This window comes from Equus asinus, chromosome 5 (assembly GCF_041296235.1).
Source record: "Equus asinus isolate D_3611 breed Donkey chromosome 5, EquAss-T2T_v2, whole genome shotgun sequence".
Classification (NCBI taxonomy): domain Eukaryota; kingdom Metazoa; phylum Chordata; class Mammalia; order Perissodactyla; family Equidae; genus Equus; species Equus asinus.
The window spans coordinates 11,198,979-11,223,492 of record NC_091794.1 but is presented as its reverse complement, the minus strand read 5'-3'; the positions used below and the strand labels follow the sequence as shown (position 1 = coordinate 11,223,492).

The window sequence follows — 24,514 nt, the reverse complement described above, 5'->3', positions numbered from 1 at the left end:
TCTAACCCCCAGAGCCAAGCCAGGACCTGGTGAGCTCTAGACCGTCTCTTGAAGACAAAGGTCTCTAACAGGGCAATGTTCCTAAACACCTTGGCGTTTAGCTTTAACTCACGAACTTTTAAGCAGAATCTTATGCTTATCAAACTGCTCAGAAATTACTAGAATCAAACACTGAGCCTTAACCAAAGTAACAAATCTCTAATAGTATTGCATTTGAGGCAATTTTTTGATTTTTTGATTTTTGTTCTGGAAACTGTAGGAACTCAGTTTCCACTTCACTGACAGTTAAGTTTCTGGCTGATTTTCAGGGTTCTTCTTCCTCTCTTGACACTATACCTGGTACTTTCCATCATTTACATGTTTGATAAATGATTTCAAGTGCTGTCCACCAAGATCTTTAGTCCTTGTAGGATTCAAGTTCAGTTCCATGTCAGAAACTGGCTAACACACTGAAGTCCTTTGCGATAGGTCTGTCAATTCTTACTTGTCCTTCCTTCAATCTTTTATTGTATACAAGGAGTCCTCGCTTCACACAGAACTGCGAGACCGCAAACATGACCATGGAAGCTGAAACTCTATTCAGCAATCTAATAATAAATGTGAAAATTACTGTTGCTCCGTGACCTTTAAAATTTTTTGTCAAAACATTAAACACTCTCTTACTGTCAGTAGTAACTGTATTAGGAAATGAAAAAAAAATAGTAAAACGAATATTTAGTACATGGTACATTTAAATATTAAAAACATTGAGAATTAAAGTGTTTTATGAAGAGTAGTTTGAACCATGCTTGCCTTTTTCTTGTGGTATAACTTCAGATCAGAGCAAGCATCTTTTCTATGCCTTGGCGGCTTGTCGTACCCCTTTCTAAGTTCAGATCAGCTTCCAACGTTTTATCCTTTGCACTTTGAGTCTCATGCACTCTCTGTGAGAGTTCCTTTCACGTGAAGTCTTTGCCAGAGTCACTTCTTCTGGGACATCTTCATTCTTTTTGTCATGACCTCCTCACTGTCCTCATTTATGCCATTAAGTTCACGTTTGCTAATTTCCTCTGGCTGCATGTCTGGAGTCACTTGAATGGCAGGAATGTTGATACTCCCACTGTCAGCTGTCTCTTCTGGAACGCCATTTACATTCTGTTCAAATTTCATTTCCGGCGTTATCACTCTTCGTTTCTTTACTCTTTCACCTTTGTTGCCTTGTTTCCTCTTTTGATTATCTATTGTAAAATGTCATGTTGGTTTATGACTGGGAGACAAGGAGGTAACACAACACATGCTTTGCTGTCTGTGCCTGAACTGAATTCATCTGTGCAGGAACCAATCCCCAGCAGTCTGGAAGACGCAACGTGATGAGTCGCTGAGCTTGATGCACGTCTCTGTTACTTAGGCAGCGATTTGTGACTGAAGAGATGGCAATGAAGTTTGCACTTTATGCAAGTACTCAGTTAGTATATTTTGGTAACTGAAATTTGAACTGTGTTTTGGCGGGACTTGTGTTCTTTAACTAAACCATGGTAACTGAAATTCCTGCATATCAGAACTATGCAGAGCAAGGACTCTGTGATTTATTTCGGATGTGTGCTTTCTAGGCATCTTTCGTTTCCTTTGCTAGCTTTCTAGCCCCTGCTCAAGATTATTCCACAAAGATTTTGGTTACTGCTCAGAGGTATTTGGTTAGTTGTCCCTGTAGAAATCATTGTTGGGAACTTGAAGGAAAAAAATTCTCCATCACAACAGCGTGGAGACCCTAAGTCCTTGAGTCTCCTCTTGAGGACTACTTAATGTTGAAAGTAATTAGACCATGAAAGCACAGTGAAAAGAAGGCGTGGAACAGGGAATTTCTTTGTAGATTAGAAAATCATTCTGAAGGAGTGAGGACATTAACTTGCACTAGGAAATTTCTATCCAGGAAGGAAAATATTTCTCACAGTAAATATTATTACAGAAATCATTCTGTGACCTGGGTGATGGCCACTGTTAATAGGACTTTGTTATTAAGTTTACTCCGAGTTCTATTCAATAATCTTGAACTCCCAGTGCTTTCCCTTGATCCCATCCACATAATTATCACATTCTGTTGTTAAATGGTTTTATGTGCTGATTTTCTTGTATGGGGGACAGAACAAAACTGTAGCTCAGTGGTGTACTGTTTTGTAGAAATGCGGTCGCTATTCCTTTGACCCTTTCCAAATTCAGACATCCCGACTTCCTGAGTACTCTCTGAAGTTGTGGCTCCATCCACAAGACCAGAGAACATTTGGAACCAAGGAAAGGAAGTTCATGTGTTGGATAGCCTCTTCTTTAATCTTTTATATTCAAAGTACTTACTGCACAAAGTCTGGGCTCTTTATTTCTGGGTCCTATGTACTGGGAATGTTATTTCTAGTCAGTATTCATTTTGACAAAATCGTTTATCAAAGCAAGTTGAATAGTGCATAGGGTTTATTATAAAATTATTTTACTTACCTTCTGGCAAGTGATCAGTTTATAACTGGAATTAACATTCACTTTTCTCCAGCACCAGTTTCAGAAAGCCTTCATTATTTTTTAATGAGTGTTTTTAAATATTTTTAAAATAGTAATTTATATTTAATTAACTTAAAAATTTGAAATTGTAATTTCACTTTAAAAGTTATCAGATGGGCTTTATCCTGTATCGAAGACAATATTGATTGGCAGCTCAACAGATACTGAAAAGATCCCCAAGTTACTTTCTTCGAGTTATCAGAAAATAGCATAATAATAATAAAATTAAACACATCTTGCTTTATGATTTATTCTTAATCTGGAATGCATTATCCCTGACTGGTAGGCCTTCCTGTCTCACCACTAGCTCACTGATCACTTAGCAAGGGACTATCTCAATGTCATGTCTTTGGGCAGATGTTGGATTCGTGGATTTTTGGTTTCTGGTGGATGGACTGTGTTCTACGTGGGCCTGGATAATCTTTGGATAATCATGACAACTAAGAGAATAGATTTTATTTGATCTCCAAGCTGACCTGGTAATTTCACTAGATTTTATCAACCACAACCTGCATTCTGTCTTATACATGCTTTATATCAGTCACAAGGAAACAAGAAAACCTAACAGAGCATCTATTCATAGCATTAGCTGTTCTTCAGGGGGCCAGAGGGACATGTCATTTCTTCATTCACATGAATTTGAAAGATTAAATGCATAAAAGGGCTTTCTTTGGTTAGAGTACACCCCATCTTTTATTTAATTGGGGAAGAAGATCTGGGAGTAACTCCCCATCACTCAGTCCTCCCCAGCCCCCGACACACACTCACACCTTAGGATGTAAGGGCATCAAGGCAGGAGGATCCGTCTTTTTTGTTTAATGCCAGCACTTAGAATAGTGATTGTCACATAGTAGGTGCTCAGTCAATTATTGTTAAATAAAATAATCTTCTACCTGTCCTTTGATTGGGTTGATATGATTTGGGCTAATAAGAGGACCTGGTATCTGATGGGCACACAGTAAATATTTGCAGAACAAATGAATGAACCAACGTCGCTCATTTCTGAGAAGTAGCCAGCTCAATTTAATTATTTTATAGAAGGTATAAAAGGGAAAATTTTAGAATTCCTAATTTGTTGACAAAAATGTGATATTGCCTCTCCATATATTTGGTATTTCTGTATCAGGCAGCACTAAGGTTATAAGTTTTTGTTAAAAATGTAAATGCTGACAATGCTAAATGCTGGTGAGGATATGGAGCAACGGGCACTCTCATTCATTGCTGGTGGGAATGCAAAATGGCACAGCCACTTGGGAAGGCAGTTTGCAGTTTCTTACAAAACTAAACATACTCTCTCCATATGATCCAGCAATTGCGTTCCTTGGTATTTACACAAATGGAATTGAAAACGTATGTCCACACAAAACACACACATGGATGCTTATAGCAGCTTTATTCATCATTGCCAAAACCTGGAAACAACCAAGCTGTCCTTCAGTAGGTGAAGGGATAAATAAACTGTGGTACATAACCACAATGGATATTATTCAGTGCTACAAAGAAATGAGCTATGAAACCATGAAAAGATGTGGAATAACCTTAAATACATACTACTAAGTGAAAGAAGCCAATCTGAAAAGGCTATGTACTATATGATCCCAACTATAAGAGATTCTGGAAAAGGCAAAACTATGGAAACAAAGGATCAGTGGTTGCTCGGGGTGGGTTGCGGGTGGGGGCCAGATGCATGGACAGAGCACAGAGGATTTTTAGGGCAGTGGAAATACTCCGTATGATGTTATGATACTGGATACATGTCATTATACATTTGTCCACAGCCATAGAATGGACACTACCAAGAGTGAACCCTAACGTAAGCTATGGACTTTGGGTGATGCTGATGTGTCAGTGTAGGTTCGTCTTTGGTAAAAAATGTACCAACTGGCGAGTGATGTTGATAATGAGGACGGCTGTGTTGGGGGGACGGGCAGGGAGTATATTGGACTTCTCTGTACCTCTCTCTCAATTTTGTTGTAAACCTAAAACTGCACTAAAAAAATTGTCTTAAAAAATGTAAACACTATTACTTCCCCTATTTAATTTTCTGTATTGATTTCAATACTTTTAGCTAAGGAGAATTTTTTAAAATGTGCAGATTTTTAGAAATAGGTAGGTTGTCTTGCCAAGGCAGCCAGAAAATCACACCAGGAAGTTTGATAAGAGCGTTAAGAACGTGTTAAATTATCTTTATCTTAATGCTAATGTTTGGGGAATTCCTTGAATTTATTTTCATTTAAAGTTTGATAGGCTTGATAAATAAGGATAAATTCACTTATTAAAGAACAAGAAAAGATCAGCAAAAAACCATCCTTGAAATTATTGGATTCTATGGCGTCTATATCAGACTTCTGACCCTTTAGCTACATTGAGAAAATTGGCAGCTGGGCTAACAACAGGATGCCTTCTCCCCACTTGCCATGGGACCTGCTAATATGTGGCCATTGTGAGCAAAGAAAATGAGTCAAAAGAAATTCTTTTTAAAGGTCCACTAAAAGAAACCATGGAGATAATCTTTTCATTGCCTGTGGTGACTTAAGTAGATCCCACTAATATTTTGTTAGAAATGGCTGCTTAATTTAAGGAAGAGTCTAGGTAGCTTTGAAAATTAGTAGTAGTTGAACCGATCAACAGGAACTAAAGCTACCTCCAATAGGTAGTGAATTTATACGCAAAGATTTTGAAAAGGCCCTTCTGTGGTAAAACACTGCCGATAGTAGTATTTTGTGGTATTTTATTTTTGTTGCTATTGTTGGCATTGTTTTTCTCCTATAGCTCTTCTGAGCCTGAAGTGGTTGAATTTTAGGTGAGGTTCAGACTTTTATTTTTGTTAAGAATGGTGTAAGTCAGCCTTTTTGCATGAACTTCGACTGTACTCGAATGTGAATTCTTGCTGCTTACTCTTAGTAGCTCTTTTATGTATTGAGTTGAACCTGGGAGAGTCTCTTATGAATGTTTGATTGTTTGTGAAGTACACTGGAGACAGTTTCTATGTCGTAACCGTTTTGCAGAACTTTCCGGCTCTGTGTAGATAGCAATATACATGGGATTAAAGTGGAAACCCTGCCAAATGACTAGAGAAGATTTCTTTCTCTGTCTGTGGCTGTGCCTTTTGTCACCTATACACTGAGTTTCATCCTTGCCAATTTGAACATAGAAAATAGGGAAGCTGTGAAAATCCGTGTCCTGGAAGAAGGTGGGGACGTGACTGAGTCAGAGGCACATAAGTTCCAAGGCTGGATGGATCAGTGAGAGCTTGGGGAACTTGCCATATTGTTTGTCTCTCTTTTCTGATTAGTGTGGACTTCAGTTACTCCCCTTCAGGACTGATTATTGCTCAGCCCTCCATCTCCCCCTGAAGAGAGTAAAATTGAGAGAACAGTCTAAAGTCTTGAATAGGCAGAGATTTCAGCTTGCCTATGTTACCCTAATCACCTTAACCATAGGTTATACGATCACCTTGGGTTACAATACCTAAACAGAGATTTTATCACAGTCGTTTAGGGGGTTATTTGTTGTTTTTACTGTATTTGATCTGTTTGTAATTATTAAATGCAAAAATTATAAAATATTAAATATAAATGTAAAATATTTAAAAATAAAATATAAAAGCAAATTAGGGGCCGGTCCTGTGGCCGAGTGGTTAAGTTTGCACGCTCCACTTGGGTGGCCCAGGGTTTCGCAGGTTCGGATCCTGGGCGCGGACCTGGCATGGCCCATCAGGCCATGCTGAGGCGGCGTCCCACATAGCACAACCAGAGGCACTCACAACTTGAATATATAACTATGTCCTTGGGGACTTTGGGGAGAAGAAGAAGAAGAAGAAGAAAAAGAAGAAGAAGAAAAAAAAGTTGGCAACAGTTGTTAGCTCAGGTGCCAGTCTTTAAACAAACAAACAAACAAACAAATTAAATGCTGACTATAACATTTTAAAAAATTTCTCCCTCGCAACAGTCACACGTTAATTAATGGCATGAAGAACACCATGTGTGGGTGAAACACAGCAGAATTTCAATCACGCACTCTGTTTCTCTCCACTACTCAGTCTGCTTTAAGGTTACTTTTAACAGCTTTCTTGGTGAAAAGTTAATATTTACCAAACAAAACCGAAAACATATAGTAAAAGATAAAATATATTTAGGGTTATCTATTACACTGTTCTTTCATGGAAGGTATTGGATACTTGGCAGTAAAGCTGGAATCAAAACCAATAACGTGCATGATGAATCCTGTTGAGTACTTATAGTTTATTTTGATGAAATTATTTCAGTTGAAGAATTTAAGCATTTCCCCTCCCCCTCAGGATTTCAAGAGGGTGTGATTTGTCCAAAGTTTATTCTACTTTTTCAAAATAAAATATCCAGATTTCCAGATGCTTTACTAATTTTGTATAAGGTAGAACAAAAGTTCTCATTTTTTCAGTATGACTAATTAGCCAGTATTTCCCAACAGCATATGTATATCAGTTGTAAATCTGAGGCAGGTTTGCTCCTCAGGGGACATTTGACAATGTCTAGAGACATTTTTGACTGACACGGCTGGGAGGCTGTTACTGGCATCTAGTGTGTAGAGGCCAGAGATGCCACTAAACGTTCGGTAATGCACTGAGCAGTCCCCCCACAGCAAAAACTTATCTGGCCCCAAACATTAATAATGCCTCGATTGGGAAAGCCTGATGTGTATAACTTCATTCTTTAAAGTGTAGGGGAATAAAGCATTGCCTGTAAATTCAGCATCCATATTTATACTGTCATGACGCTATTTAGCCGTTGACTAACTATGAAAAAGATTTGGGGTGGCTTGACGTGATGTGAAGGAGTTGTCCCCCAAAGGCTGTTCGATTCTAGTAAGTTATCAGTTTGTCTCTGCACTTCATAAGTTATAAGGCTTCACTTCTTGTGATTGAGTTCCTGTAATTCTTTGTTTTTTTTTTTAAGCACTTAAATATAAATCCAGTGATACAAAGAAGAAAATCATTTTTATATTTGTTGTTGGACTAGTGCTCACTATAGATGTCATCGTTGGAGCCATTCTGTTTGTCCCAGGTAAGATGCCCAGTTACTATGAAGGAAGGCAGGATTGATGCAGATGGGGGTGTTCCGGGAAGCGGGGGTGGGGGGGTTCGTATGAGAGTCCTAGGGCTGCTGTAGTGAATTAGCACAAACTAGGGATCTTAAAGTAATAGACATTCTCTCATGGTTCTGAAGGCCAGAAGTCTGAAATAAGATGGCCTCAGGGCCACACTCCCTCCCAAGGCCTTAGAGGAGAATCCATTCCTTGCCTCTTCTAGCTTCTGGTATTTGCTGACAGATCTTTGCAGCTCCTGGGCTTGTGGCAGCGTCACTCCACTTCTGCCTCCATGGTCACATTGCCGCCTCCTCTCCTCTGTGTCTTCTCTGTGTCTGGGTCAAATCTCCATCTGCGTCTCTCTTACAAAGACACTTGTCATTGGACGTAGGGCCCAACTGGATAATCCAGAATATCTCCTCTTTTCAAGATCCCTAACTTAATCATATCTTTTGCTGTATAATGTAATATTCACTCTCTTGCCATATAAGTTCATATTCACAGATTCTGAGGACTGGGAGGTGGTTGTATGTTTAGGTCCACCATGCAACCCACCACAGAGACAAACTTCATTGGCCAAGTCATGGCAGTGGGAATGAATGTGGGGAAAAAAATCTGTCTCAAACAGCAGTTGCATTTGGAGCATGGGAAATAAGGGTGTGCAGCAGAGATGGTCCGGGTCTCAAAGTGTAGACCTGGAAAGCCATTGTTGTATTTTGAGCAGAATACGGTATAGGTGTCATGTTTAGGAACATAAATTTGGCAGCTCTGTTTGCAGCTGGAGTTAGTGAGGACGTGGGGAGGAAAGAGATGAATTCAGAAGACAACTGGAAAGAACAACTGTTTTGACTTGGGATAGATTGAATATAGAAAATGAAGGGAATGGTAAGAGAAGACTCCAGTGGGTCACTGGAATCCTGTAAGTTAGTTAAGAAGGAAGTGGAGCCAACTCAAGGTTTTGACACGTTGAGACTTAGATGTTGATATTTAGATGTCTTAAGTTTGGTCTTAAATAATCAAAAAATAGTGACGCTTTGTGCAAAGTTTCAGGGGAAACATTTTTAAACCTTTTGCAGTTTATAAGAGTAGTATTGAGATTCATACATTTAATCAATTAAGTACTTTAACTTCCAGTAGAGTAGGAAGTATGTAGGAAAAGATTTTAAATATTTTTGTTTATTGACAGGTGAATTTTCAACAAAGAATGCTTGTGGACTTGGTTTACTTGTAATACCCACAGCAGCGTTAATATTACTTCAGTACTGTGTATTTATGATATGTGAGTATTTGTTATGACATGATTTGACCCATCTTTTTCATGTAAAAAATGGAATTTTGTTTGAGATATTCTTGTACTTTTTTGAACAACTCAGTAAAAGTTGGTTTATTAAAAGATTTCCTAAGCTATTCTTAGTGACGTTTTCCTCATATGGATTAATTTTAAGGTTAGCTTAGTTTTTCAAGATATTCAATTATTTTGTAAAAAGTAATTTTCATATATATTGGATGCCAACCAGTATATTTTTTAAATTATGCTGTATAATTTATTAATGATTATCTTCACATTCTTATTACAGTTTTTTGAAATTACGAGTAGATATTAAACATGCTCTCTCTCTTTTTTGCTAAGTCTCTCTGTTAAAAAAATGAGTTCTACAAAATAGGGTTATAAATCACAAATAGTGGAAATGTATCTTTCTTAACTATTGGCAAATCTTAACATTGTAGTTTTAAAAGATGATATAGATATCCAACCTATAATTGGTATCATTTTCACTGCATTTTGGGAGTAAATCACTGACATATTTTCGCTACTATTAAAGGGTCTATTTTTCTCTGTTTGCACATCTAACTCTTGGCCTTAGAGCCTGTCTCTGGCTTGCTGTGCATTGGAAAGGTATCACTTTGTTATAAAATCACAGATCTAGATGCAGAAGATAAAGTTTATGATGTTTACAGTGGCATGTGTACGTAATGGTTCTCTCTACTGGTGCCATTTTGTGTGCATGTGGGAAAGCCATGCCTAATAGCCATTCATATTGTAAAACGCACGGATGTGGTAAAAGCAGCAGTGTTCTAAGATTTTGGGTAAAAACTGCCAGTCCAGCTCAGCTCACTGTGAAAATAAAAGGCTGCTGAATGTGTGAATGCGGAGCTGACTGTGTGTTGAAGACAAGGTTTAGATGCCTGGGGAAGCATCTCCCATCTGGCAAGGAGCTCCAGACTCAGTCTTTGGTCCTAGGCTGTTGTTCTTGATTGCACGGAATACCAGCAGGACTGAGTGCTTCTCCAACGCTCTCAACATGCTTTTCCCCCCTCCAGCGTTCAGGATGACCGCCTTCACCATTGCCATATTGATCCTCCAGGGGCTAGGCTTTGTGCTCGCTGTGGATGGACTTAGTCTCTGTATCACAGGTAAGGGTCACATTTTCTCTAGTCCTAGTTTGTCTTACTGGGGATTTCTCTTGGACGGAGCTCTGTTTTCCTCTTTCATTTTTTTTTCTTCTTTTTAAATTTATAGGCTATTTTTTAGAGCAGTTTTAGATTCACAGCAAATTTGAGTGGAAAGTCCAGAGAGTTCTTATATACCCCACACAACTCACAGCTTCCTCCATTATCAACATCCCCCACCAGAGTGGTACATTTGTTAAGATCATTCAACCTATGTTGCCGCATTATTACCACCTAAAGTCCGTAGTTTGCATTAGGGTTTGCACTTGGTGCCGTATGTTCTATGATTTTCATAAATGTATAATGACGTGGAGCATAGTTGTAGACGTAGTATCATAGAGACAAGTTGCACTGCCCTAAAAATCCTCTGTGCTCTGCCAGTCATCCTGCCTCCCCCTAAACCCCTAGCAACCACTGATCTTTTTATCGTCTCCGTAGTTGTACCTTTTCCAGAATGTCTTGTAGTTGGAATCATACAGTATGTAGCCTTTTCAAATTGGCTTCTGTCACTCAGTAGTAGGCATTTAAGGTTCTTCCATGTTTTTTTGTGACTTAATAGCTCATTTCTTTGTGGCACTGAATAATAATCCGTAGTGTGGATGTACCACAGTTTACTTATCCGCTCACCTCCACGTGCAGGTTTTTGTGTAGGCGTGAATTTTCAACTCCATTTGAGTAAATACCAAGGACTGCAATTGCTGGATTGTATGTTAAGAATATATTTTGTTTTGTAACAAATTGCCAAACTGTCTTCCAAAGTGGCTGTACCATTTTGCATTCCCACCAGCCTTGAATGAAAATGCCTATTCCTCCATGTCCTCGCCAGCATTTGGTGTTGTGAGCTTTCCTTTTTGATCTCTCACTCCCCCGGGTCCCCCCACACCCACTCTGCCCAGCTGATAATAATACTTTCCACATCGCCATGAGAATATTGGCTGTATATGGCTTGTTGGCTGATGGTTCCAGAGCTAAACTGTTGGACCTGTATTTATGGGAGAACTTTTGAAATAACCAGGCTCCAATTGGTTGTAGCCTTAGGCTTTACACACCATTTTCCATTAGTCCTGATATGATAAGGTACATCTTATGCAAACAAAGGCTTTTTTCTTTTTTTTTTCTTTTTGTTTCTTTTTTCTTTTAATAATTTCTTTTTTTAATAATAATAAATTTTAGACATTTTGCTAATGCTGGTGAACATATATAGATAACTTTTGTTTCTTGATAATTAGGATCAGTTATTTCATGTGAATTTCTAATATAAAATTTCGTTTGTTTTTACAGAGTGCACCCCAGTGCATGGCCCTCTTCTGATTTCAGGTTTGGGTATTATAGCTCTAGCAGAATTACTTGGATTAATTTATATGAAATTAGCTGGTAAGTCAACCTTATTTTTGTTAGCCTATGTCAAGAATTTCAAATATATAATTTGGAAAATGCTTTTGGTTACTTCTTATAGTGTAGCCCCAAAGAATATATTGGTAACTCCAAAAATAAGAAAACGCACTGAATGCTGCTATATCTTTTAAGTAATAAAGTTGGAATGATTTGGGGGTAATGAAAAAAAGTAGAAGACATGACTAAATGAAAAGTTTAGGTGATAAAGTAGTTTAAAAGAAAATGGCTTTATGTTTTAGAATGTGTAGATGTTTTTATACTAAGTAAAAGGAGAGATTGTTGAGGATTCATTTTAATTAATACAAGAGGACTTCACTTGGCCGTTGTTTCTGTGACAGAGCTCTCTCAAAGGGACCTGTTTGTCACTTGCTCTTCTTGCAGACTGTCCCCAGACCTGGAGTCCCTAAGTAGACAAGAATCGAAATTCAAAATCCATCACTTTTGTTAACTAAAGAGCAGTGTCCCCTCACACTTGACTTTAAAATATTTTTGGTTAAAACCAATGTAATAAAAACATTGAGTTTTAAAATTTAGGCTTTTACTATTTTTAAAATCAGTTATTAGTAAGTGTAGAATTATCTTATTGTTTGTAAACTTTGTATTTAATCTGCCAATTTTCAAATAACAGGTTCTTTATATATTTTTATACATATATAGAAATAGATGCTATTGATGGTGCCCAAAACTAGTATGTCGTCTTACTTAAGCTAAAAATGTTCCTTACAATCTGGTTTATATTAATCTCCCTTTAAAAAAAAACTCTGTTATTTATTTATGAAGTAGTGCAAATACTTAAACATTGGTCAAAATAATCAAAAGTTACAAATCAGTGGAGTAAAAAAATCAATGTTTCTGCTTTGGTTTAGGTGAACTTTGCTGTATGTGTCTCTAAAAATGAATACAAACTTTAAATTGTTGTAGTGACATAATTTCCCCTATGACTTGCATGGTCCTGGCAAAGAAATTTTACTTTCATTTCTGAACTTTAGCTTTTTCTGACTGATCGATCATTCAGTTCAATCGTGTTGTATATTCTTTGTCCCTCTTTAATTAACGCTTATTGGATAAACAATTAAAATACTTAACTAAAATCTACCTATCTTTAGTTTATGTGTTTATAAGTTATAATTGTTACCTCAATGAAATGTTCTTAGTTCAGGCCTCATAAGGCCAAAAAACAGAATTAAGACTTCCAGAGCAAAACGGCGTCTGTTTGGGAGCTGTCATGAGGATCACATTGTGAATGTGCAGGCGTGCTCTGTTTTTGTTGAGTCTTGTACTCACCATTTGTCTGATTCTTGAAGATGACCCTGCTGGTTCTGTTGCTCCCTATGAATGCTTGAGGACAGTGTGACCTGCAGGACCCGCACAGCGTGATGTGGTATTAGGTGTCTTTGACTGATGGTCGGCTCTTTGCTCTTTTTTCCCCTCATCTGGATTGCCCTCCCTTTTATTCCCACACTCCTCCAACATCTTCCTCGTCTAACAAAGAGTGATGTTGAGCACAGATGCCCACAGGTCTGGAGATGCGGACTCAGGTGGGAATAGGCATGTCTAGCTGCCATCCCCTTGCCTTGCTCTCCCCACCCCACTTCTCCATTGCTTACATCCCTAAGAGGCCTGTGAAACCAGTCGAATTACAAACATACTGTTCCCACATTAAAATCGAACTGAAAGGGAACTCCTGAGACACTCCCCCAATTTTTTTTATTATAATTTAACATATAAACATACCACATGTAAATTAAGCATTTAGTCCAATTTTATTGACATGTTGAGAATATTCTAAATTAACTTTTCCAGTCAACTTGTCTGATGCCAGAGTTCAGCGGCACTCCTTCAGTCAGTTGAAGGGCGCGAACAGAAAAGGTACAGGAAAGCTGGTCTTTAGATAATGTGGTAGACTAGGAAAGTTTGTGTTTCTCCTGTAGAATCTGAGTATCTAAATCTGAGTATATATGTAACGTTAAGGTTGCAAATTTGAGAATTTGTATCAGGAAGTAAAAACTGTAAATGTTTCCAAAATAATTTTTACGCATTGCAGATGCTCTCTTTTGGAAAAGCCTAACGAATGTGTCTTGACTTACATGCAATAAAATCCTCAGATACTTTAAAAGAAAAAATCCAATCTGTCTCTGTAAGAGTAAGTTAATGTCCCCATGAGAAGTTTCACTTTTGTGATTTTCACTATTTCCAAGTTTAAATTTGTAACCTTAATTGTTACTTTAAAGAGTAGTTTTAACTTTCATTTTCTATGGTCTTCTTTTTTAACTGTATTGGATTTTTTTTGTTGTTGCTAGAAGCATTTAAATTTTATGAAATGAAATTAGAGGCTGGGAACAATAACAATGTGAGAGCATGTAGAAGGTTAGAAGGAACTGATGAAACTCTCCAAAGTTGTGCTTGTTATTTGTATGTGGTGTTCAGAGCCATTCTTTATAAAGGTCAATTCTTGTGCATTTTTTAAGCCGTTATCACTTAATTCAGTATAAGGGCATATGATCGTGTTTTGATACAAATCAACCTACTAGCAGTCAGAAACCATATTTACCATAACTTCTCAGATATTTTAGGATGACACGGAATACGTATATAAAATTCAGTGATATTTTCTTACCCATTGTTGGGGAGAGGTGACTGATATGAATAGAAAAAATATTGCTGAAAATTCAAAACCTAGACATATATATATATGGCATGTGACAAGTGTTTCAGGGAGAGAAGAACAAATCAAGAAGAAGCTTTGCAAGTGAGCTCATATGGAATGCTCACGGCTTGTGGTTTAAATATATATATATATATGTGGCTGTCGATGCCTTAGGCATGTGGTAGCAACGGATAAATCACAGTCATTCTTTGGGCTCATAGGACATATGCCCATTGGAGAGGATTAACTCAAGTGAAATTAACTTCTGCACTGTTTGGTTTTATAATATTAGAAGGAGCACGGCTGACTGATGTCCTTTTGAGTGACTGTTCTTTGTCGATCTCTTTTTTCCGGAATGGGCTAGTCAAATATGATGTTCCTTGGGCCTGAGCATTGAAACTGTTAGGGTAGTGAAGGAGTTACTTGGCAGTTCTTGATACTAATTCTGATAAATAAATTTATGAGCTCAAAAATATAACTCTAAATCTTACCTCTGACCCTTCACGTTACTAATCAGAAATTTACATAGCTATCCAGTTCTTTTCTCCTTGATAGAACATAGATGTAGGACATGGTTTAGTTGAAGTAAGTTGTGTCTGGCTAGCCTGTAGACTGGCTGCCCTTGGGTCGGGTCTCACCCCTGTTTTCTATCAGCTTTGGAAGCTTGAGAGAGTGGATGTGGAGGAGTGGTAGTAAATAAATAGCATAGAACACGAGAGCACTTCTGGGGGCCCTGCCTCAGTCTGCTCATCAGCAAATCCAGTGCTGTCATCCAATTCAGAGGACGGTGGAATTGACTGCTGTATCCAGTAGCATCACCCTCTTACAGAGGGATTCACAGGATGTTGCCGGTTGACGTGTTTCTATCTGTAGGACTCTGATTCTATATTTAGGACTGGTTTTAGCTGCTCTGGGACCTTCTCACTTGGGTTTTGTAAGGAAGTTCTCTCTTCTTCTCTATGTAACTCAGGCAGTTCTTTTCACCTTTGTCACTTTCTTCATGCCCTATATGCCTTCAGTTTCATTAACCAGTCCATTTAGAAGCTGTTAAGGGTAACTCGGAAAGCTAAGGATACACAGAGAAGGGCTTATTTGTCACTAAACCTAGCTGTCTAGAATAATTCTTTAAACTCAGAGGGACCTGAATATTTTCTTTAATTTCGTAGCTCTCTGGAGCTTTGAAAACTGGAAAGATGGAAGAAGGACAAAAGAAGACTAGGCTACAAGGAACACGAGCGCTGAGCGCGGGATGGGGATGCAGTGGAGGTGGAGATGGTCGTTGCCACGTCCTGTCCGTGTGCTGGGTGGAGTAGGGAGGGATGTAGAGTCTACAGTGGTGAGGAGATGACAATGCCTTTCCACCATGAAGTGTAACAAGCGGCTGGTTTATGGGGAGATATGGCATGCCCAAATCAGAGAATGTGTATTTTTATCGTTTGATATAGGTGGATTATTTGCATCATGTTATTCTATCAATGCATATAATCAAGAATGTTTTGTATTTTTTAATTGACTATTAAAGTTGGAACTCATTCAATGGATTCTGGCACCTCTAGTTTTAGCTCTGAACATTTTGTCTTAAAAATTAAACATTATATTGCCTTAATTTATTTATTAAATTGATTTTTGTATTTTTTAATTTTATCAGCTTCCAATCAGACGACTATACAACCTCCTAGGGTAAGTTTAAATTTCGTAAATGAATTGGGCATGATCACTCGATGCTTTAGACTGAGGAATGGTAGTTGAGATATTGAGTCCTTTTGCTGTCTGTTTAGTGTAACACCAAGTTAAGGGAAGGTTGAAGTCATTTCATCACCTTTGCCTGGATAGATCCAGTTCTATTTTAAAACCTATGTTTGGTCATTTAGTAGCAACGGGTGGATAGAATAAATGATTCCTGTTAAGATTATGCTGACTTCTTACACCCAGAACTGGAAAGTTTATGTATGAGAATAATGGTCATTATCTCTGCTGAAGGAAGCTGATTCCAATATATTGCCTCACCTGTTCGATCCATTTGGTGTACATATACAAAATGATATTTCAGGTTTAAAAATAAGAGAGAGAGATTTATATTTAATTGATTTTATTAAAAATCTGTAAAATAAATGTGTGTTGCTGAAAAATATCTATTCTGAATTGTGATTTGTTTCCCTCCTTCCCTGATTTTATAAGCATCTTTCTTCCTCCAAACTGAACTATAGTTTTCACCATATTTTGGATACCTTAATAAGCTGTCTCAGAAAATTCCAAGAAAAGGGGGAAATTTAGGAGATAAACTGAGGGGGATATATGAGATGGGTGAAAAAAACCTTTATAGAAACTCATCATGGTGAAGGCGCAAGAGCTACTTTATGAAAATAAGATCTGGAAAGTACTATATTGTACTCATCTTCCTGTAAAGGATTAATGAGAGCTCTATCTGGAATGCCAGAAGCAAGACTCCTGTCTGTGGCAGGAAGTGAGAGTCCATCTGCCCCTGCATCTGACACGCCTCGACAGACATGCCTGAGGGGCAGGGGAGCAGGGGACGTCTTACCACAGGTGTTTCTTCTAAAAAGATTGGTGCCATAGCTATGCTGGTCACAAGGAGCCAGCAGTTTTTAAAGTGTCTCTGTTAGAGATAACCCAACCATCAGACCCTTAAATCTTAGTACATTTTCTTTCCCTGTTTCTGAGTTCAATCTACATGACTTGAAAATGATTCTGTTTCGCTCTCTTCTCTTCTTTAACTGTGTTCTTTATTATCTTGCTATTTATGTTTCTGCTTTAGTAATTTTTTTGAGAAGTTAGGATTTCTTGAACTGAGAGAGGCAGGGTGGGATGGGAAATTCTGCATAGAAAAAGAATATGAGCACAATATTACAGTTATTTTTAAACTATTAGCCAGGCTTGGCAAGCTTTGCTTTTTTAACCTTTGTTGCCTTGTTGTGTCTTTAGACGATAGGATTCACTGCTTGCTACATAGTTTAAATGTTAGCGTATATATTTCAGTATAAAAGGACATGAAATAAATTCTATTTTTATGTAAATATATTTTAAATATTTTCCAGAAAGCTGTAGAGGAACCCCTTAATGGTATGTGATTGTTACAAACTTATATATTCTTCTTGATCCATTACCAGACCATTATTTAACTGGCTCCCAAAGCAGTTAGGATGCTCTGTCTACGCCTTGGGAAGAATCTAGTTTTTTTTCTTACCTTGACCTCTCTTTTCTTGATTATTCATCAAGAGTCGAGTATTGCTTTTGTAATGTTCTCACCCTGTTCTGTGCACTAAGTAGTTGCTGGTGCTAGCCACATGATATTTGGGCAAGGGGACCATTGCCTTTTTATGTTGGCCAAAATGAAGTGTAACACCCCCAGTAGAGAAGAATCTCAGTCAATTTCAATTTCTGATGTATAAATTTTAGAAAGATACAGTCTGTCACCATGCAATGGGACCAGGCGTCTCTCTTTCTCCCTAAAGCTAGATCTGTTTTCCCAACTAACTTTTTTTCCTTCGTGGAGCCTTTGGGTATGATCCACAGGAAGGCTTTGTAATAAAATGATAGCCGTAAAATTAATTTGGCTTTATAGCAGCGGAATAGTTGGCATGACATTGCTGCATGTTTACTTATTTAGAAATGATTTCTAATTGTGTAACTTTACTAACTATCTGCTTGGCTTGTTACTAATTCTTAGCATTTAAAGAATCAAAAGGAATGATGAATGATGGTGAGTATAAAATGCACCTACCATTAGAGATTGGTTAAAATATGGACATTGAAAAGAAATAAAATAGCTTCTCAAAAGTATGGCTTTTTTTTTTTAAATAAAAGGGACACTGCCAAATCTTAAAGGTCTACCTTTCTTGATTTATGAAACTTAAATCTGCTCTGTGAAAAATTGCAAAACTAAGACATAAAAGCTGTGGGTGTCACTAATCAGAATGTCTAGTCATGTTGCTCATAGCAAAGAGAAATTACTACTTTTTCAAAAACATTTTTCCAATGCAGTGTCCGGTGACTGTAACTTTAGAATACTTTTTGTAAGACACATAGATAATCTGGCACAAATCTTAGTCATCTTGACAGTTTCTTTTGTGCTTTTCTTGCAATTTTGTTGCATTTAACCCATGGAGACTTAATAATCTTGTGGGAGAGGATTTAAAAAGAGAGAGAGAGAAATGCTTAGACACTCCTGCATTTTCTTCTTTTCTCGGAAATCTGGGCTAATAACTTTCAATTTTTATTGAATACTTCAAAGACGTATATTTGTTAGTTCCCAAAGATAAATAAGTCTGAGATATTGAGTGCTAGAAGTATTCATTTTGACTTCACCTTAACATGCTATAATACTTCAGTTCTGTTAACATTTTAATAACGTGTTTTTATCATATCAAAATTTCTTCATATTTTTTGATATTTACAATCATCCCTTGATCATGGAAATAGTTTGTTTTCTGTTTTACTGTTTTAAAGTCTGTGACCTCCCTACTCACCTCCATGGCAAAGTGCAGCATTTAACTCAAGAGGCTGTATTCCCCTGAGTGCAATTAATTTTTGCATAAGACTAAAAACACGTCAATTGTGTATCAGTGGACAAAATTTAAAGTGATGCTTAGGTTGTGTTCAAGAAGGAGTCCTAGACTGATCCCACTTTTGTAAGTGTGTGTTACAGCCTTTATTACAAAAATTCATGTTTTGTTATACTAACAACTGCCCTCTTAAAAAAATTGTAGTTAGCAGGAATACATTAAATGACATTAAAAAAAGAGCTGGTACCTGGAATTGTAGTGTGGTTAGTCTGTGTTTACATCCTGATGCTCTATATTTTCATTTCTTTATTCTTTCCTTTTCCTACTGTGGTGTCATTCTTCCATTGTTGTATGAAGAAACTAAACTTCTGTTCTCCATTTTCAGAAAATCAGTATAAGAACCTTGAGTGCCTCTTTCTTTGTTAATTTCTCTTAAGATGTGACTTTTTTTGAGCCATTGTATCAAGAGATACAGGAGTTTTTGTGCATTCATAGCACATGAAATCTATGCTGACCTTCGAAATTCCCTTAATTTAGCTAATATTTAAGTGTTTAGGATTTGTTGGGTTTTTAAAAAATGTTTGTCTGGTGACCTCTTCCTGTTGACAGCTGCTCGATGCTCACAGTGTGTCTGCCTGGTCGGTGAGAGAGGTCCCCCGTACCTTCCTAGGGACCACAGTGCCATTTCCTCTTTCACTTACGCGTGATCACCTGTTTATTTCACTTACATTAAATGAATGATGTAGACCCAAAGTGAATGTGATCAAATGTTATTCTAGGATCAATATCTTTTGCTTTGAAAAATCAACATCTCTCGGCTTCTCCTCAGCTAACCCAGCAAACAGAGATTATCAGACTTTGTTGATTTTTATTTTCATTTGGCATTGGCCTTTTACTTACTGCAGCTAAAAAGGCTAATGATTTGCCTGGTTTATTTCTATGACCCTTGCAAATCTAAGATTAAGTACTTTTTCTGGATACTATTTTTACATACTGTATATCTGAAACCATTCCAAATTTTTTAAATATATCAGCTTGTTAATGCATAGAAAATAGACATGAATAACGATTATATGTTTATTTTTCTATTTTCCAGAGTAACTGAAGTGAGGTGATGGACTCTGATTTGGAGAATAGTAAGATGTGAAAGGAATACACTTGTGTTTAGCACTGTGGCCGTGATTCACTGTTCCGGAGAAGAAAACAAGAAAAGGAACTGGTTTTCCTCTATGGGAGAAAGTAAATCATTGACCTTTAAATGATTGTTACAATTAAGTTTTTATTCAAAGCATTTGTAATTTAGTTAATAAAAGAATTATGATCTGTGTTGTGTGCCCAATTGAGATCTAGTTTTTTGTTGTTATTTTTATTCAACTAGGGGCAAAAGTAGAGTGAGCAACTTCCAAGAATGATGGCTTTCAGATCCTAGGGCCTCTTAACTCTAGGTCACCAGTCTAAATTGGTGAAGTATGAGAATTACCTGGTGCTAACCTGGTGGTTACCCAGAGATATCTATGAAAAACAGTGGCTTCCATCCAACCTTAGCAAACTCAGGTTTGCAGCCGCTTTAGCAGTTATGGTGGTAGCTGAATGATGTGTCTGCCGCTTCTGGGTCAAGGGAATAGCAAAGTAAGTACGAATGGGAATTTGGTTGGGAACATCTTATATGCCACCTGCATGTGATATGATTCTGATGGAGATCATGGTCTTCATTCTTGGGGGTTGCCATTCACACATTCTGTCTCCAATATGCAGTGTAACATCCTTTCCAGATTTAGGATAATTTTATTGATGGATTTGTTTTGCTTTTATTCAAAATAACACTTTAAACCCTGTCTTGTCCTCCTGTTATTTGCTTCTGCTGTACAAGATGTAGCACCTTTTCTCCTCTTTGAATGTGGTCCAGTGACACGGTAGCGTCATTGCAGAAAGGAGCCAGGCTAGTTCTCAGAGAACTATGTTCACACAAAAATAGCGATGGTTGTAACATATGTATTCCCTTCCTCGGATTTGAAGGCACAGTCTACAGTGTTTCTTCACTTCTTTTCTGACCTGGGGCATGAAAAACCAAGATGGAGGTCTGAACTGTGAGTCTCCTGCATGGCAGCATAATGTATGTCACCGTCACGCCAATAAGCCAGCCCTCAAAAGGGCGGTTTTGTTACTGTTGTATCTGTGTAGCATGGTAAACACTCATCATCTTCCTCCTGTAGTCCTGCCTCGTACTCCCCTGACTCTGAGATTGAGAAGTAAAACAGAACCCCAACATTTCCTACCCCCGTTAGAAGAAGATTAACATTCTGACAGTTGTGGTCGCCTGGAGTACTTTTAGATTATTAGCACTCGTTTTCCTTCTTCGTGGGTGTGTGTTTGTGTGTGCACGTGTATATGATAGGCACATGCATCTTCTGTATGGACAGCAGTGGGGTGATACCTATAGGAGAGCAAATGTTAATTTCATGCTTTTAGTCAAAACATTTAAAAACAAAGATCTTTATTGGGTGGAATTATATTTGATGTGGATATTTGATCACTTAAAACTTAAAAACTTCTAAGTGATTTGCCAAGCTCTTTGACTGCTCACCAATACCCTCTAAAAATACTAGTTATTCTTCCTGTCTGTGTAATAGTAAGACATTCATATTTGTACTTGCATTACTGGTAGTTCTTTCTCAGTCCACTGAATGTTCCCATGTGCCTCTTTTATGCCAAATTAATTGTCATATTTTAGGTTGGGACCAAGTGGTTTGCCCATGCAAACCTAAATTTATGCCTTGCTGATGCCTCTCAGAAAATTGAACACACTCTGAAGACAGCTCTTCTTGGGCAAAAAAGAAAAATATGTTTCCTTCCCTAATTGTGTTGCTGTCCAAAATATTATCATATGCAGAGGGAGCTGCATTTCTTTATACAAATGCAATGGCTCCTGCTGCTCTTTTTCCTTCTAAATATTTGTTTTACTAATATCATTTGTGACTTTGGAAGTCAATTTTTATGAAAGGAGGGAAGAAGCAGATGGACTTGAAAAAGATCCCAATTCCTATTCTCTATTGGAAGAAGTCAGGTATGAAAATCTTTGTAGTAAACTTTTTTACAAACTAAAGTTGCACCTTTCAATACGCAGTAAATCCTCATTTATTTGATTTCAATCTTGGACCTTATCCATCCTTGTGTTCTCTTGGATGCTACCTGTCTTCTGAGGCATTCATTGCCCTAGACAACGCACAGAGGTAGCCGGAGAGATGCCAGACGAAATCAACTCTTGCTCTTAGTAGTTGTCAGCTTCCGGAAAAGGGACCACAGCAGCAGGGCCCTCTTGCTTGGGCATCATTGAGCCCGTTCATTCTCTTTAAATCAGACTTGTAATGGCTCCCAATTTTCTGTCACACCAATTTAGAATTTCTGACAATGTTTTGAGCATCATACATCTGTTTCCCCTCATAATCTGCTTTTTACTCACTGATCCCAATTTTTGCCATCGACTCTTCCATTCAGTTTTATTTATTGTACGTCCTCAGAGTGATGCCATTTGTCATTTTTGCAACAACCTTTCTGGCCTTTTTGGCCAAATAAAATTTTCTGTCTCCTTCAAAACATTATCCGCCAGCCCTCCCTTCCCCCCGGCTCTCCTTTGCAGCCGCCTCTTGTCATCTCTTACTTACCTTTCCTACTACTTGATGTGTCTCTGCTTAGCTCTGTTGAGTTTTTCTTTTTGTCTTGCCTTTCTCACTGGATTTAAAAATTCCTCCACTCGTAGCAGGAGCCTTTTTTCCTTCCTTTCTCTTCCTGCAGTGTTTTGCATACATTAGGCACTCGGTTCATAAGTTTAATGATTGAAAGTTGGCTGTATGTAGATTTCCCACTATTTTTAATAGGGTGAGCTAGAGAGTTTCTTTTTCGACAAATTTCACATGCTCTGAAAACCTTAAAAGGTGATGATTTTTTCACGTGGAAACTCCGGGTCCATTCTGTTTAAATTTCTGAGAATGTCAGAATTAAAATAATGGGGCTATCCCGTAATTGAGACTATTGCTGTTTTCAGGATGCTGTAGTCAATGTAGTAAGTGACCAACCAAATTGTGGTTTGAGTTAATAAAGCTCAAAAAGTGATGTTTACTCCTCCATCTCATTAATAAGAATTAAGTCCTATGTCACCTTCTAGATTTCTATTGTCCTAAAATGGGTATTCAAATATAGAGAGCTGTGGTGTATGGAAATACATACTCCTTTATTTACCTGTCATTGGAAACTAGAGAAATGGTTGCTGGGCAACCTTTATCTTCTTATTGTGTTTTATTTGATGGAGAGTTTGTTTAGAAACATTAGTTTTACGTGTGTTTTATTTTCAGAATCACTAACTGCCATCACCTACTGGGGTCCTTTAAGTCATTTTCCATGGCTAAGAGGGAGAATCCAGGTGACTTTCAAGAGCTGAGCGGTGACCAGGAAGTCTTCCTGCCTTTGGCTTTTGACAGCTCGCTCTTATCGTTGAAGACCAACTTTCCCATAAATTTAGCCTTTTGGAAAAAAGCGTTTGTAATAAGCTTCTCTGAAAGGCGACATCAGTGGAGCCTTGAAAGTGTCGCTATCAGGGTTGGTGAGAGAGGGAGAGATTTTTGTTTTTATTAAACAGAGCATTATTTACAAAAAGCCATTGTTGGAAATTAGTTCCCACACCGTATAAATATCCATTAACCACTCGAAATAAAGAAAACTCCAGTGTTGCTATGTGCGAGATCCTCTCTTGGGGGCTTTTTTCCATAGCAATTAAAGGTGTGCTATTTGTCAGTAGCCATTTTTTGCAGTGATTTAAAGACCAAAGTTGTTTTACAGCTGTGTTGCCGTTAAAGGTTTTTTTTATATGTATTAAATCAATTTATCACTGTTTGAAGCTTTGAATATCTGCAATCTTTGCCAAGATACTTTTTTATTTTAAAAAACATAACTTTGTAAATATTGCCCTGTAATATTATATATACTTAATAAAACATTTTAAGCTATTTTTGTTGGGCTATCTCTATTGCCACTATAGCCTAGCACAGGCACATTTCTGAGAAATTTATCAATGTATTTGCAAGTCCATATCCTAAGTAACAGTGCAAAGGATGACAAAATAGTAATTTATAAGTTCTTTTTTTAAAGTATAATATCCGGTAAGTAAACTTTTAATCAGAGCAAAGTTTTATTAAAAATTTGGAACAGGGGCTGGCCCCATGGTCAAATGGTTAAGTTTGCACGCTCTGCTTCAGCGGCCCAGGGTTTTGCCGGTTTGGATCCTGGGCCCAGACGTGGCACCGCTCATCAGGCCATGCTGAGGTGGCATCCCACATAGCACAACCAGAGGCACTCACAACCAGAATATACAACTGTGTACTGGGGGGCTTTGGGGAGAAGAAGAAAAGAAAAATAAAAAAAGATTGGCAACAAATGTTAGCACAAGTGCCAATCTTTAAAAAAAAAAAGTTAAAAATGTATAAAAGAAGTTTGGAACAACTCCAGCATGTTAATTTTTCCCATGGTGTAATGAAAACACCCCATGAGAAAGCAGGAGCCCTGGGTTCTAGTCCTGCGGTACCACCAACAAGCAGAGCACTCCGCAGGCCACTTACCTGCTCTCAGCATCCCTCCTTATCTGAAGAATGAGGTGAGCCTCTTCCCAGACTGAAATGTAAATTAAAATGGTTCTCTATTTTAATTGGTTATCAAATAGGACTATTTTGATTACAAGCGAAAGAAAGCCTGAATCTAAGAAAAATGGGATTTATTGGCTAATGTACCTGAAAATTCACAGGTACAACTGGATCAGAACAGTGTCATGAGGATCCAGCATCTCACCAGCACTCAGCTCTGCTCCTCCCTGTTGCCTCCTTCACAGGTTGCGTGTGATGGCAAAACAGATGATTGCAGC

The 24,514-nt window shown here is 37.8% G+C and overlaps 1 protein-coding gene across 5 annotated transcripts in view; it reads left to right on the top strand.

Moving 5' to 3' along the window:
* The window catches only part of CD47 (CD47 molecule), a 48,202-nt gene extending 24,596 nt beyond the window's left edge, over nucleotides 1-23,606 (top strand). For 2 of the 5 annotated variants that reach the window (XM_014853310.3, XM_070508713.1), the window contains 8 exons: nucleotides 7,461-7,568; nucleotides 8,777-8,869; nucleotides 9,913-10,005; nucleotides 11,323-11,415; nucleotides 15,732-15,763; nucleotides 17,140-17,164; nucleotides 17,772-17,804; nucleotides 19,703-23,606. In XM_014853310.3, the coding sequence (XP_014708796.1) occupies nucleotides 7,461-7,568; nucleotides 8,777-8,869; nucleotides 9,913-10,005; nucleotides 11,323-11,415; nucleotides 15,732-15,763; nucleotides 17,140-17,164; nucleotides 17,772-17,804; nucleotides 19,703-19,707 (482 nt within the window). In that variant the 3' untranslated portion in view covers nucleotides 19,708-23,606. The remainder of the gene's footprint in view (nucleotides 1-7,460; nucleotides 7,569-8,776; nucleotides 8,870-9,912; nucleotides 10,006-11,322; nucleotides 11,416-15,731; nucleotides 15,764-17,139; nucleotides 17,165-17,771; nucleotides 17,805-19,702) is intronic. The other 3 variants (XM_044771663.2, XM_070508714.1, XM_044771664.2) reach the window with 2 other exon arrangements.
* The last annotated feature ends 908 nt before the right edge of the window (nucleotides 23,607-24,514 follow it).